Raw genomic sequence first — 16,540 nt, forward strand, 5'->3', positions numbered from 1 at the left:
TGGACCTTGAAGCACTTCCCCTGACCTCCAACCTGCCTAAACACCCTTTCTTTTGCCAGGAGTATACTGCATTGTTTTCAAAATCTCAGACATCATGATTTAATTTCTTCTTTTTATGTTCCAGGATATTATTCTCTGCTTGCTGCACTTTGATTTTTATTTCATTTATAAACCCTCTATGTTTGACATCGGATGCTTCACACATTAAAGCATCATGTACCTCCGTGATTTCTTTACGCAATTTATCCATTGTTCTCAAATTGCGCTTAATCAAGATCCATAGCAAGGTCACAGTACAGTTAAGTGCAGCCCGTTTTCATTCATCCAACAGATCACTTTCCTCTTCATTGAACTCCCCAGCAGGTAAGCGGTCAATATGCAAACCTCTTGGGATGATGTTTAAAGATACATATTTTTCTAGTAATTTAATGTCATAAAAAACAGTCACCTCCTTTAACATTAAATGCTCCAAACGGTTAAATTTCTCGGTCAGGCCATCTTCGCTGGTCATAAGCCATGGATCTCTAGAGGATAGTTTCAATTTCCTTTCTCGCAGGATATCTGCAAAAAGCACTTTCTCTGACGTCCCCAACATAACTGGAACCTCCATTAAGGCAGAAGCTGAATTAGAAGACATGTTGCAAACACCAAATGAAGACCAGTTGAAAAGAAATACATAGAAACCAGCTCTGCCACATAGATCTGTACTTTGCTTTATTCTTCTGGTACTTCAGGTTGTTGCCTTCTCAGAAATAATTCAGTAGGACAAAGTGATTTAATTTATATACAAAAAGTGCCCCATCCATCAATTATACACTCAATTAACTAATTAACATTCAAATAACTATTAAACCTTTTTATAATAATCTGTTATTTTACTTGCTTTATTCTTCTGGTACTTCAGGTTGTTGCCTTCTCAGAAATAATTCAGTAGGACAAAGTGATTTAATTTATATACAAAAAGTGCCCCATCCATCAATTATACACTCAATTAACTAATTAACATTCAAATAACTATTAAACCTTTTTATAATAATCTGTTATTTTACTTGTAATTCTTATTAAATTTATTTATAATCATACACATCAATATTTATCACACAAAAACTGTTAAATTTATGAAATTTATCTATAAAGTTAAATTACTATCAAATTCATTCCTTTTGGAAAAAATGTCCTGTAATTAATAATCATCCTGCATTCTAATCTATTAAGTTCTTCCCTAAAACTACCCTCTTTATCCAAAAATGGCTGTGCTAATACACAAAAAAACAAAATTCCCTGATCCCCCATGTGCAGAAATAAAATGGTCAGCCACTGGACAATTTACATTCTATCACCAGATATCACCCAAGTGTTCCATGAATTATTCCTGAGAAGGCAACAAGGTGAGGTACCAGAATAAAGTAAAATACAAATTTATTTGGCGGAGATGGTTTCTGTGCGTTTCTTTTCAAGTAGTCTCTGGAACCCTGGTTTCATGGGCCACTTCTGTCTCACGGTCAGCGTCTTCCATCTGAGCTCCTCCCTCTGCCCCAAGGGGAGCTGCCTCCACTTGTATCCTGGAAATGCCCTGGGAGTTTTTGAACCACATCTTTCCACTTCTCGGATTCCTGGAGTAGGATTGTTGAGGAATAGTAGCAGACAGGGTCATTCCATCTTTTTCACACCTGGCTAGTGTGTCCTTCACCTTGTGGCAAACAAAGATGATCTGTCAAAGGAAAGCATTGATGAAGGAAGACTTGAAGGGCTCTGCAAATTCACACAAGCGCATCCAGGTGTGGTGCACTACAACAATGCCGGAACCCGCTGCTGTGGTCATGCCTTCAGCAGCTTGTGCAACTAGCTGCATGGACGAGTTGGGATATAGACTCCAGGGTAACTAGCTGAGAGGCGACCTTGTCCTGCACCTCATTAGACACCGCTCCGATGAGAGTCTCTGATAACTCCTTAATCAGATCTCTCTGGAGTCCAGTGAAATGTGCCATAAAGTTCAAAGACCTGACTGCAAAGTTGAATGAAGTGCAGACCCACTTTCCAAATCTGTCCATTGTCCTAGACTCCTGGTTAGGAGGATGTACAGCAACACTCCCATCGGCGAGTTTCTTTTTGGTGGCAGCTGCCACTACCACGGCATCTACTGCTAAACCCTTGGCCCAATATTGGTGGTCCTCTAGCAGAGAAATAATTTTGTCTGGTCTCCAGGGAATAGGTACTATGCAATCAGGGGCCTTCCAAGCCTGCTGCGTGATCAGCTTAATAAGGCGAGGTCACCCAGGAAGTAAATGGTCATGCACCAAATGCTTGCAAGTACATGGATTCCTCTGAGGTCAGGTCTTGGGGCTTCCAGTTACCCTTCTGCTTGGGATCTCCAGAATGTCTCCAAAGTAGACATCATCAGGGGGTGACTGGGAAGAACCTTCCCCTTCATCAAAATCCGTGTCCACGGAGACAGATTCTTCCACGGAATCTAGGTGCTTCCTTTTGCACATCTTCGTACGGGGAGGGGTTCCTCAGTGGGGATCTCTGAGGAAGACTCAGAAGAAGAAGGGCCCTGTGCAGGGGTAACTTGAAGCTTTGGTGCTTGCTGTCCTGTCGTGGAGATTGGAGTCAGCTCTGGACCAGAGGATATGGTAATATGACACTCCGATTCAGGAGGAACCATCTGAGAACCTGCAGAGGTTAAAGCTCTCTTCATAACCTGGAAGACAGGACCCCCCCGAAGAGGAGTGGGAGCCCAGAAATGAGAAAGACCACCTCATAATTGAGGTCACACCCTACTCTGAAAGTCCGCCCTCCGAGGCAGGAGCCAGGGAAGGACCCATAACTGACAAAGCCCCAAGAGCCAAGGTTGGTTTCACACAAAAAAAATCAGGAGCCAATCCAAGACCCTCAGAACCCGCAGCCAAGTCTCGGCCCCAAGAATCTACCAGTTCCAAAGGGGGTACTGAGGAAGGGATGCCTAACGGCACTGAGGCAGCTGGCACCAGGGGAATCGAAGTGCTGGGCTCCGAAGCTCTAGTGGAAGTCAGAGGAGGAGATAGTGTACAAGTCCTTGGAGAAGATACCTCAGCTCCAGAAGGGAGAGGGGCTAGAAGAGGGACAGGGATACCTCTGGCCACCAACAGCTGATCCACCAATTTCACGAGGTCTACCTCAGAAAGACTCCTGGAGGATCAAACTGAAAAAGCTGAGGGTGGCTCAGGATGTTCCAGGAAGGGACTGGGCAACTGGCCTGCAAAAGGGTCTACAGAAGGTAAGTGCCTTGTCCTGGGGAGAACCTGTTCTCGTATTAGGTAAAGCCTGCTGAGACACTGTAGGAGAAGTTGGCACTGAACCGGAGACCAAAGACACCGGTGCCAATGCTGGTGCCGAAGGCACCATAGCAGAAGCAGTTGGTGCCAAGGAGTCATGACCTTTGAATTGCAGTACCTTAGCTTTCGGTTCTGAGAAGGAAGTAGGAACCAGAGTTTTATGTTTAGGAGACATCGGTGCCGTGCAATTTGCAGGCACTGATTAGCTCTTCTTTTTAGGACGTGTCAGATTTGGAAGTGTCAGATTTGGACAAGGAATCGCTGAAAGAAGTCTTTAATAAGCCCTTTAAAATGAGCTTATTTCGACACTCAACTAAGGCCCGATAACTAAAGACCTTACAGAAATCACTATCTATATCTAGGTGAGGAGCTCCTAGGCAATAAACACATGAAAGATGCCCATCAGAATTGGTCATCTTTCTCCCACAGTCTTGGCACTGTTTGAACCCAGAAGTGCATTTTTATTTTTCCGCCATTTTCCGAGAACTCGTGCGCACACACACACACACACACACACACACACACACACACACACACACACACACACACACTAAAAAAAAAGGAGGAAAGAAAAGATGGAAACTACCAGCTATGGTAGGTGAGAATACCACATGGTAATCAGAGGGCAAGGGAAAGGAGGTACCAACAATGGTACAGAAAAATTCCTCAAGAGGTAAGAAAGGCAGAGAGAGTTATAGAATAATAATAATGAAGGGCAACGGATAGAATTCAGACACTCACTTGATATACAGGTTCTAAGGGAATAAGAAAATACCTATATGTGTGTGTGTGTATATATATATGTACGTATATAAATATATATATATATATATATATATATATATATATATATATATATATATATATGTATGTACGTATATAAATATATATATATATATATATATATATATATATATATATATATATACACACACACACACATATATATATATATATATATATATATACATACATATACATACTTACATACATATATATATAAAAAGAATTTGAAGACTTGGCTGAAAGCAATGGCTGATGAGTCTTGCTGACAGAGTGGCAAACAAAATCTGAGGTAATGGAAAGAGGGGTACTGTGGGTACAGTCTTAGCTTGAAAGTTGTTTGGCTGACGCAAGCTGTATAAACAGCCGAGCTGGTTCTGAGGATCGTAACAGAGTTCCATTCGTCAAGAATGAACTATGATTGACAACATCAGATCATACTCTTTACTGTTATGAATAAACTGTGTTTTGAGAAAGTGAAATGTGACTGTAGAGGAATTAAAAGCCCATTTCAACAAATTGCACTCCTGCAACAGTTTGGTTTGGACAACTCAATGTGCTTATTATGCTCACATGTATTTGGAGTGAAGAAATTCTGCTTTACTTTGGTTGTTTTCCCCTTCAATAAAAGTTTAACATTTAATTTTAAAACTTCAGGACTATGGATGTTTTATTCCTCAATCCTGCCCCAAGGTGCTTGAACTTCTTAAATTATTAAAATTGTGTCTTTTTATGTTAAAGGTATTTAGGCCAGAGAGATCCAGTATGGCCATGAGGTTTATTTGCTTTCTTTGGCAACAGATAAAATACCAAGTTTTTCTGGTCTAGGCCCTCTCAGATGTTGCTTTTACTACTTTCCTGATGGACCTGTCCTTGATATTTTTTTTCCAAGTTTTCAGCAGGAGGGAAAAAAACTGAGGCACACCATTGCCTCCTGCAGATCATCAAGAACTCTGACCTGTGCGTGTCCATGACCCTGACAGAAATCAGATTGAGGAGAGTGTTTCTTCTGATGCTGCTGCTGTTCCTGTGAGCAAAGAAAATCTGCTAAAAGAACACTGAAATATGACACTCACAGCATTGATGGTCTTACTTTGCATTCACATGTTCTCCAGGTACTGCTGAACTTCTTTTCCAAACAGGAGAGGTATAGAATATCAGAAGTCTAGAAAAAAAATCCTCTGCAAAAGACGAGATGTAGGAAGGAGTTCTGGTGTACAGCAATTCATAACATGCAGGCAGGAATTCTGGTGTACAGCATTACTGGATGCTACTACTTAAGCACCTCCTTATGCCATGTTATAAAAGATGCAGGCTATAATGATGCTAATGCCAGAAGTAGCCGTACCGTAGGTCAACTTCCAGAAACCTATCTAATACATGATGCATTGCAGCCACTATATCCAATGCTAATGGATTTGCTGCACATCAGCACGTCAAATGGCATCAGAAACAATTGGTCTAGGGATCAAAACCTTTTATGCAACATCAACAGAATAGTTTGGAGGGACAGGTATATCTCACAGAGGATACCACTGCTCTGGAACAGACTCCACATCCACATAAAACAAAGCTCATCCCTGTCCATATTCAAGTTCAACTTGAATCTATGGATGGGAAACACAAGATGTACCCCAGTACTGTCCCCTGTGCTACTAATGGACAGAGGTAGCTCTTAAATGCTTTATCCCATGAATGGGTTTCCCCTCAAATTATATATGGTTTGATTCCACTTATTCTTATAAGGGGTAATATAGAATTATTGACCATGCGATGGGTAAGGCCAATTTATAACCAAACTGGATAGGTTAACTCTACCACAAAAAGGGAAACTGACTAAGCTTAAACTGGCCCACAAGGGCAGCTAGCCTCTTACTTACCTATGAACATGTGATTAATTTCAGCTACTAGGTCACTCTGAAAATACATCCTGTGTGTTAGATAGTTCAGCCCCCACAACCTTAAAATAGCAGTCATAAGCGCACACACAGACACACACAGACACACACAGACACACAGACACATAGACACATAGACACATAGACACATACACACACACACACATACACACACACACCCCCATTCATCATGCCAGAATCCCCATTTGGGGGACAAATATCTAAGGCTACTACGGGGTGAAGTGTTTATAGACTGCTGCAGATATAATGGTATCTGGCTTCAGAGTCTCTGCTCAAACAGAATATCCCAAAAATGCTGTATGACTTTCTGGGCAAGGGTGTCCATGACCAGGTTCTTTAATTTATCTTTGGTGGCATTCTTTAATACGCCCACCAAAGGGGTAATCATCCAGAAAAATTTGGGGAAGTACATGCTGGCCTTACAGGCATCTCTGTAGGGAAAGAATGAGGCTGGATGGCCACCCTCCTTACTGTTTTATGAGTTGCAAAGTACTTCCCAAACTTTGGAAATTCAAGGAGTCTTGATTGTCCACATCTTCCGGAATCCAATAGGTTCATAGGTTCACAGATTAGTACCAGGCTAACTGCCCTTGTGGGCCATTTTAAGCCTAGCCAGTTACACCATGTGAGAATCAAACCCTGCACCTTGTGTTTACAAGGTAAACACCTTAACCATTATGCAAACTTCCCACCAATACACACTCAAAATGTATAGTCTTTACAGCTTTTTAGTACAGACTATGCCAGACATGTATACTACTACCATGACTGGAGAAGACCTCTGCAGAGAGGTATGAAAAAGTGTGCACAGAGTGACTGCTATGTAGAAAAGTCTCCCACAAGCCTAAAAGATCCAAAAGCTATGATACAAGAAATACTACTACTTGTCACCTGTGGTTAGAACAATGCCTGACAGCCAGCATCAGGACTATGGAGTGTGGGGGGGACCCAAGGAATTGGTACCAGAAACCTGTGTTGCCCTGAGGCTGCCAGAACGAATGCCAAGGCAGCAAATCTGAAAAGAGCCAGCACTAAAAAGATGGCACCTATCAAGAAATACCTATGCAGGACAAAGTCTGCAAAAGCTATGCTATACGTGAACTGGACAATAACTACGAAACATAAACTGATTCTACATGTACTGACATTAGAACAGGCATGACCAGTGTCAGAGGTATCTACACTGGAAAAAGCATGACTAGTGATGGTTGTGCAAAACAGTCCCAGGGTTGGAATCATGAAGACCTGTGACAACAGTACCACTAAAAATGAAGTTCCAGGTGGAAAACAATAGGTCTCTCTGTGCCACAAGTTAAATGGAATGAGAAAAATAGCTAAATGTCTAGAAAGCTCTTCCTTTGGGCCATCTGCATAGCTTCTGTTAACGTAAACTCAATAAAGTGAAGAGATAGAAAGCAAAGGAGGCAAAGATTTACCTGACCCACCATCTAAAGCCTAAGAAGCAACCAGACTAACGTCAGCACTGAAAGATCGATAGAATTTTAAACAGATTCTTTACAGTCAGCAGTTGTTTCCTTCAACAGAACTTACAGTACAAAGCATCAAATAACTTGGACTAAACAGCAGACTCAGCAGAAGTTGAAGATGAAACAGCAGAAAAGTACAGCTGTATTAGAAACTTACCGTAACTGCAGATTGTTCAAGTAGATGTACTACTGAAGTCATTGCTTCTGGAATTCCTGCCTGCAGGAACCTGACTTCCATAGTTCCTGTCTGGCTTCAGCTGACCCCCACCTATTCCAGTATCACAGCATTGGTGGTACAGGGAAGTCCAATGATGCTATCTTCTGATCTTTCTTGTCCTAACTAAACCAAGAACTTTCCAGGGCCCCAGAGCAAAACTGGACCTAGGGGGATTTACTCCCATGGACAACTATTCATACATGAGGCCTCATACAGTTTCTTAAGAATTAGGCAGGACCACACGGGAATTAGAGGGAGGGTGGAAGAAATAATGTCAACAGTGCATCCACCACAACCATAGGATGCCCAAGCAAGATATAGACAGGATTTCTGGGAGGGAATAGGGTCTGCAACAGTGAATATATTTGAACATGTACAATTATGGCAAGTTCCTAACACACCTGTACTATAGTCATCATAATATTCACTGCTGCAGTCAACACTTTTTGGAAGACTCCTACAGTGTAAGAGCCAGTGGACTGCTGGCCCTGATTGGGCTAGCCCTGATTGGGCCATTAAAGTAGACCTCAGAGAATGTCCATGGATAATCCTGCACTGGTTTCATATAGAGGACCTATACTGTAATGTTTGGAGAAGGCGTGAACAGAAAAGCATTTTGATCCATCCAAACATGAGTGACTATTAATCCCCCAATAACAACAAAAAATGTTGTGGTGGCTGCTGTGTCTCTATTGGACTGGGCCTTTATATAAGCCTGGCAGAGGTTTACCATGAAAGAAGCAACACAAACCAATACAATGGGTAGGTCATTTTGATATCAGCTTGCTTACTGACAGGTTTCCTCTCACTGCTATTTGCAAAGGTAACAAATAGCTGACCTAATTATTCTCAGACTTCAATCTAATTATTTTCTGATTTTCATAGTTCTGTCTAGATAAATTTCAACTTTCTATGCATATCCAAAGCATACAAGATTATCTCTCCTTATTCTGGTGGCTTGTAAAGGATGCAAGGAGATGAACAGCCCAGATCAAGGAAAGTTCTATCACCACCATAGTAATCTGAATGACTATCCTTGTGGAAGCTCAAAAAGATTCTTCACACATTAAGGCTTGCAGCTCAGAAAGACTTCATGCAGATGTCACTGGCACAAAAAGCAGCATCTTCCAGTATGTTCAAAGGGCAACAAGGTTAGCTTCTCTAATACACAGCTGAGGTTCTCGAAGAATTTTTTTTTGGGTGATGTTAAATGGAGCTCCCCCTTTAGGAACTGCTTCACTGGCAATAAAAAGAGTATAGTATCAAAAAGCAGGCAAGTTGCAAGAGCCAAAACATGTAACCTCAATCATACATAAGATGACCATGATTTGCAAAGGTCTGACAGGTAGTTGAGAACCAGAGGTACTCTGAGTCGGGTGCTAATTTCTAGTAAAGCACTAGAGGGAGAATCGCTTCCACTTTGTTAGGTATAAATTAATTGTGTAAGGTTTTCTGGCCTCCACTATATGCAGCATGTACTCTGAAAACAAGTGCCTGGATGGGATAAATGATAGGTCATCCACGCTGTCAGCCTTAAGGCTCTGAGGCTAGGGTGTGGCAAGGAACCTTTCGTTGGCGAAAAAAGTCCACTCACTGAGGCAGCAGTACTGGTTCTCCCTTGCTAGTGTTGTCTGGGACAAAAGGAAGTTATAAGCATTTCAGGACTATCTTCCATGAACTTCAAATACAGCATGGGCATCAGACATATTGGAGAAACTACAGATAGATACAGACTGCCCATGTAGTGGAGAAAGCATCTATTTTTCTGATTCCATAAGCTGCTGTTCTGCAACTTTTTCAGATGCTTGTTTCTACAGACGCAAAAAGATCTACATCTGGCATACTCCACTTATGGAACACATCCAAGAACACATTTAAACCTACATTTGTGTGTGGGTCAGACTGTGACCCACTGAGCTGGTCACAGATTTTCCTGTAATGGGATATTAAGCCTAGATAGTCAGGCTTCACTCTTGGGCAACTTACCAATCCTGCACTGCCCTCCTCTTAATTTTTGCACAAAACAAATTGAGTATTGTTTGTGAGGATGTCCATGGTGCCCCTTGTCCAAATTTGAGCAAGACTTATGCTACTACATCAATCACCTCTTACCATTAATGTGTTTTTTCCTCATATTGTTGTTCCAAATGCCTTGGATCCTTAGATTCCAGACATCAGCCTCCCCCTTATGATGTCTGAGGAGTCTGTGGTAAGGGTCTGGGCCCCCATGCAAGCCTCTGAGTTGCACCTAGTATTTTCCACCAGGAGTCTCTTTTCTGATAAAGGACAAAAGGGAGATGGTGACAGCCATAGGTTGGGATGATACTATTTCTGAGGTACCACTGTAATTTCTTCATACAAAACTTTGCTAGAAGCACTCGGTATGCAAGAAGTCTACAGCCCAGAATCCTGAGGAATTCAGTACTTTATCTTTATGGAAAGAAGGCTTTTCCATTGCAGTGTGTACAGAAAGGTTCCTAGAAACAATACTCACTTTGCAAGGATAAGGTAAGACTTCACGAGGTTGAGGGAAGAGACTCAGCTACTTAAAACATGCCCTTGGAAACACGAAGGCCTTATGTCTATCTTCTAATGAGTATTCCTTTGGTCAGACAGTCACCCAAATAACGGCCCTTAACTCTAAAATAGGCAATTACTGCAGCCAGGCATTTTGTGAAGACCCTGTTGCAGTAGACAAGCAGAAGGATACGGAGGTGAACTGGTAATGGCCTCCTCTTGCTTCAAAGCACAGAAACCTTCTTAGCACACTAATGACAATGGGGAAGTAGGCATCCTTTTGCTCCAAGGCCATCACAAAGCATTGATGGAGTAGAAAAGTCAGACAGCTTTGTAAAGTAAACATTTTGAATAACTGTAACTGTTAAGATGTTTGCTTATTCTAAAATTGCTTCCAGACTCCTTCCTTTCTTGGCATCAGAAACAATCTTGAATAGAATCCTACGCCCTCCCCTCCTACTAGCAATTTTTCTATGGCTTCTAGTACTGGCAGGTCATCTAGCAATTGTAAAACTAAATGAACTTGTTCAGCTGACTAGGACCTTGTGGTCAATTAATGTTAGCTCCCCCATCTGTCTCAACTGAACAGTAACCTCTGTTCTCCATCAAGGTGAGCATTCCATGACTGGCTAGTCGCCTTTCAAGCCCTTGTGCTAGGTTAGCTCACCCAATCTACTGGCTGTATGGATCTCTGTTGCTACCATGCACTTATGTATGCTCACTGTAGTCCTGAGGTACACTACGACTTCTTTCATCTTCTTTTAGTAGGTCTATACCACAGTACAAACTTTTACTCATTGAATTCTTCTTAAAGGTTCATAGGAGATTACTAGGCTACTGACCCCATAGGGGCCTTCTTAAGCCTAGCTATACTTCAGAAATGTATTTGACAAGCTTTGACACCCAAGGGTTATTTTAAGGGGTATTTGTAGGCTTGGGCTTGGCCATGGATAGTCAAGTACTTACAGGTTGCCACTGTGTACTAGAGACTTATGTAAATTTTCAGTTCCCTAGCCTCTGTTCCAAATCAGGCTTGAATTGGGTTAGGGAAGAACTCTGCTACATATGGATGGGGAAAGCTGTTCTTAAGAAGGGGCAGTCTGAGACACATACCTGACTTTCCAATATGCCCTACTTATGTTGTAGACGAGGTTTAGGTCCATAGATCGGGTAATTTTAATACTATTTGTTTTGTGACTATGCGACAGGTCCATCTAAGTGGAATCAGAGGATGCTTTGTTGACTAGACACAGATCACCTATGAGCAGTCTGTATAAAACAAGAGTAAATGAATAGGTTCTACTTTAGTTCAGCGAACGATCAGATGATCGAACGCTGTTGGTTCGAACACTAATAGTCGAACCAGCAAAATAGCGAACGGCCAGAACAGCAAATTTTTTTCCAGGGAAAGAAATTGCTGGGCCGGCCGTCTGGGTTCTGCTGTTTCCTCCACTTTAGTGCAATCTCGAAGTTGGTATATTTAAGTAGGGGGAGTTGTGGGGGGCACAGCTCCTCATATGGGGGTGTGGGGGGAGTGAAGGCCTCCACTTCATTTACTGTTTTTTTTTTTTTTTTGGGAACAGCAATTTTTTTCCCCTGGGGGGGGGGGGGGGATCACTGTTCTGGTTGTTTGTTGTTATGCGTTTTTGAGATTTAGGGGTCGATATAGCAACGTTCAATCATCTGATCGTTCGTTGTTATAATATAGACCCAATAAATAGGGCTTTCAGGTAGTCAGGGTAAGACATGTTGTGTAACCCCTGCAGTCTTTTTGCAAAGAACCTCTGGAGATGCTCCAGTACTTTTATATACCTGGTCAAGTACATAATGAATGAGGCATCATATGCAATGGTTGGTCTGGTTAGGACACAGTACAGAGGAACAATGATATTCTTGGACCTAGATGCCATATCGTTGCTTATAAAAGTTACCCAACACAATTATTTCCTTACTACCAGGTTGCTGTCTACATATGTTCCCAAAGCCCTGATCAATGGGTCTACTCTTAAGAATGTATTATCAATGTGGTAGTATCCAGAGATAGCAATCTTCCCCAAAGAGTACTATTGTGCATTCTTGGCATAGAGTTTTAGACCTCAGCTCTGGCACCAACTGTTAATCTGTGTCAAGTATTCATGGAGGGTATTTGTGTCTCTCAATCATCTGCAAACTTGGTAGGCAAGAGAACCTTGACTCCAGAAAAACAGATGCCAAAAAGAAGCAGCCCCAGTACTGAGCCTTGAGTGACTCTGCTAGTAACTGGCCATTTTGAGAAGGTAGACTCCCCTATCTTGACTTCCAGGTCCTACATGTGAGCCAGATGGTGCCACTGCAGGTGATTTTATACCTAATTTCATGTGCTTGTCTACAGTACCTGAGTGTGGTATTGTGTTGAATGCTTTGGTCAGATCAGTATAGGTAATATGCACCATTTTGCCCTCATCCATTGCTTCTGGCTGGCTTGTCTTAAATCAAGTCTCTCACAAAAATATGACTGCCTTTTTATCATCATATAGATGGGCTTCATAGCTTGGTAATGATGACTTAACTTAGCGAGATTATTCTGAATCGCTGATATAATGAGTTGCACTATCATCAACAGTCAGCCCTAGCATGCTTGGGCCTGCCTGTTCCCAGGCAAGAACCTCATGTGTTTACTGTGCTCATGCATGGACACTGCAAAACCAGTAGCACCATCTTTTTGTGCTAAGTGATAATTTTCATAGCACATCCTTGCTACCAGAAGACTGGTGTCACATGTTGTTCATAATGTGGGTTGTGGGCATGGCGCTACCATTGCTCTCTTAATTCTGCCCAGGTGAACAGACATGGCCTCTTCAAGCATTATGTTCAGCAGGGTTCTTGCCAGGTGCAGCCAGGAAGGAAATTTCTAGAATATGTTGCACATGGACTAGGAACAGCACCTGCTGTGAAATTATGGTGGCCTCTTATATACAAATAACGCCTGGCTCCAGCTGGCAAGAGCAGTGAGTGCTGCCACGGGCATCTGTTGTGGCAAGCAGTACAGACCTCTGTAAAATTACCACCACTGTCTTGCTATGCCAGCAAGAAGCAGAGGTTTTTACAATGCATTCTCTGGCTACCTCTGTTCTTTTAATTGCCTTCAGTGGTGGAAGAAGAGGAGGGCTGCCTTCAACAGAGAGACCTGTATTTTCAGAACTGATATGCTCGCCAGGGCGTGGGGGGTACATGTGTGTCTATTGTGTAAAACTGAAATCCATGTTGACATACATATGTGCACTAGTGTGCTGTATTTCTCTTGGCTTTTGGTTTCTTCTTTTTGTAGATTCAGATTTAGTGCAGGATGCAGAGCAACAGTGCCATCTGTGTCAATACCAGCTGTCATGCCTAATTCTGGGCCAAACAGTTGAAAGGCCCGTCACCCTACTGAAGCTGACCTGAAAGCTCCCGCCGGTTTATCTCACATCAGGTGCAGCAGCTGAACTCATACATTGGGTCATGGAGAACCTCCTTATCATCATGCCACCAGTGGTGAGGCCTACTCATGATGTCAGACATACATGTGACCGATATCTGGGTGCACTTCTCTGGGCTGTTCAAACAGAGGCTCTGTACCCTGTCTTATGCTTCACATCATGCTGTTTCCCCTTCCTTGTGGGTTACTGCCCTTACCCTGTGTATAATCCAATCCTCCATATCACCAAATGTGCTTCCTTTTGTTTGACCGCATCCTCCCACTGTTGTCCCTGCACTTATGCCCATACTAATCCTGCCTGCCTGCATTTTAAGCTTATCTGCCCATTAGTTATTCCTTCTCTACTTCCAACACATGCTCCATGTTACCACCCCTATCTACACTTCGTCAAAAAAAAAGGAAAATGGGCACATGTTCCACCTCCCCCCAAACTTTCCCTCAGGTTACCCATTTGCATGTTCATCGACTTGCTCTTGCCCCATTTCTGTCCCACCTATCTCCACCCTTTCCACCCCATTTCTGTCTCACCTATCTCCACCCTTTCCACCCCATTTATATCACAAACCAAGTTGGTACTCTGTGAGTAGGCCAGCCCAGTAAAGGGAATGATGAAGTCATTAGGTGTTTTCCTGTGAATGTGAGTGAATGTACACAGCCTCAAGCCATGCCATGGTATTGTTCCTGCCACGCAAGTCACACCCCTACTGTTCAGTAGTGAAGCTGCTGTCAGTATAGTGGCATCGTACTACTTTACCATGCAGCTCATAATATGTAGATATATATCATCGAGATGTGCTGCACTAAAACATCATTGATATTCACAGCTGTGCCATGGTGTTGCAAATGTTTTAGAATGCCCTCCCCATAACCACATCTGAAGTGTTTTTTTTTCCCTTTAACCCTCATTCTAGAAGTTGTGCATCCTGCACCCCTTCTACAACTATAATCAATTACAGGGACACATCAATGGAGGGGAAATAGACACCTGCAGTAATCTCTTGGGGAAATTTGCTTTAGCCCGGCTAAAAATGCCACCTTCCATAGCAGTCTATACAGAAAGTCAAATGCCCCCATTACTTCCTACATTACTGTTTATCAACTCCATGTACTCCTAAGTATGCTGATGCTTTAACTGCAAAAGGCTTTTCAGGCAAGGCAATGAAACACTACTCAGTATAGTAGATACAGATTCGCATGTGTCTAATTATAAAAGATAAATGTTCTGAGTTACACAGTAAAATCAGTAAGCATTACTTTTTTGAATTCAAGCAAGCAATAAACAAAATTAATGAAATTAAAGGATAAATAATAAAACTAATACATGACAAAATTTTCTATATGCAAAACATTGTACTTGGCCCTCATCAAGCCCATAATAAAGTACAATGCTCCCTTCTGCATGTACCTAAACAGGCACTTACACCAACTGGAGCAGACCCGGAGTTTTCTCAGTAAGAAAATACAAAGCAAAAGATACACGTCTTATGCCGACCGACTAAAGTACAGTTGTGTACACTTACCATAAATGTAGATGTTAGAGTGTTTTCACTGTTGCAGTCGTCACATTTGGGTTATCTGCTTGTAGTAGCCCTCAGTCAGCCTGATTAACAAAGTCTTGGGTCCTGCGTCGGTTGCTGTCTCTTCTTCCGTGATGTCAGGTTGTCAGGGGTATAAAACATGCAGCTGATGCCATTACATCAGTTTTTCTTGCCCCAGATGTCAGGTGCCCCTCTAATGGGAAGCAATTAAATCTATAAATATGTGAAGGTTATACCTCCAACAAAAAAGCAAATATACCAAAAAGCTTTTAAGCATAGTAAAGGAGAGTAGAGGTATAGCCAAAAGAAGTAAGGTGGCTGGAGAGAGGGTAACCAGGGCTGCAACAGTGAATACACTTGAACATCTAGGATTTATGGTAAGTGTACACAACTGTACTATGTTCTTAGTGTTTCACTGTTGCAGTCATCACGTTTGGGTAGATTCCCAAAGCTAAGGATAGGAGGAGGAATTTAGATAGCATAAGGACCAGCAATAAGGCCCTGCAAGACTGCAGTGGCAAAGCCAGCTCTGGATTTAGAGAAAATTGGCAGATGGTAATGCTTGGTGAAAGTGTGTACAGAACTCCAGGTAGCAGCTTCTAGGATGTCTCTGGTAATGACGCCTCTGAAAAAGGCTGTAGAGGTAGATGCAGCCCCTGGTAGAGTGTGGCCTGATCCCCTGTGGAATAGGTTTTCCATGGTGCTTATAGCAGAAATGAATGCAATGGCCTATCCATTTAGAAATAGTTTGTTTTGAGATACAATCTGAGGTAAATTGGCCACTGCTGTCCTCATCCCTTGAGATTGGTTCCAGGCATAGAATCTTTTCCATTTTTCAGCATAAGATTTCCTAGTACTAGGCCTCCTTGCCTCTAAGATGATATCCATCACTGGTTTACACAGGGACAGTAAAGGAGAGATTAGGTAATTAGCCAGGCTGCTAGGTTCAGTGTTTGAAGCCGAGGGTGCAGAATCTGGTTCTCCTGCTGAGACAACAGGGTAGGAGTCTGAGGCAGGTGCCATGGGGCCAACAGTGACACACTGCGCAAGAGGGGGTACCAGTGTTGGCGTGGCCAGTCTGGTGCAATCAAAATCGTCCTTGGTTTGTCTTATTTGATCTTTAGCAGTACTTTCTAGAGCAGAGGCAGAGGAGGAAAGGCATAAACTGATAGGATTTTCCAGGTGAAGGACAGAGCATCCACTTTCCAGGCTTGTTTGTGGGGAGTCCTTGTGCAAAATTTGTCCAATTGATAGTTCTGGGGGGAAGCAAACAGGTCTATATCTGGGCTCCCCCATTTGTTTGTCAAC

General features: G+C 42.4%; 1 protein-coding gene across 1 annotated transcript in view; it reads right to left on the reverse strand.

The window, feature by feature from the left end:
• The window catches only part of LOC122814926 (isoaspartyl peptidase/L-asparaginase-like), a 431,511-nt gene that overhangs the window by 318,037 nt on the left and 96,934 nt on the right, over positions 1–16,540 (reverse strand). The window contains exon 3 of the mRNA XM_044087192.1: positions 337–621. Coding sequence (XP_043943127.1) covers positions 337–621 — 285 coding nt within the window. The remainder of the gene's footprint in view (positions 1–336; positions 622–16,540) is intronic.

The sequence above is a fragment of the Protopterus annectens genome, chromosome 1.part1 (genome assembly GCF_019279795.1).
Source record: "Protopterus annectens isolate FY-2018-M chromosome 1.part1, PAN1.0, whole genome shotgun sequence".
NCBI lineage: Eukaryota > Metazoa > Chordata > Ceratodontiformes > Protopteridae > Protopterus > Protopterus annectens.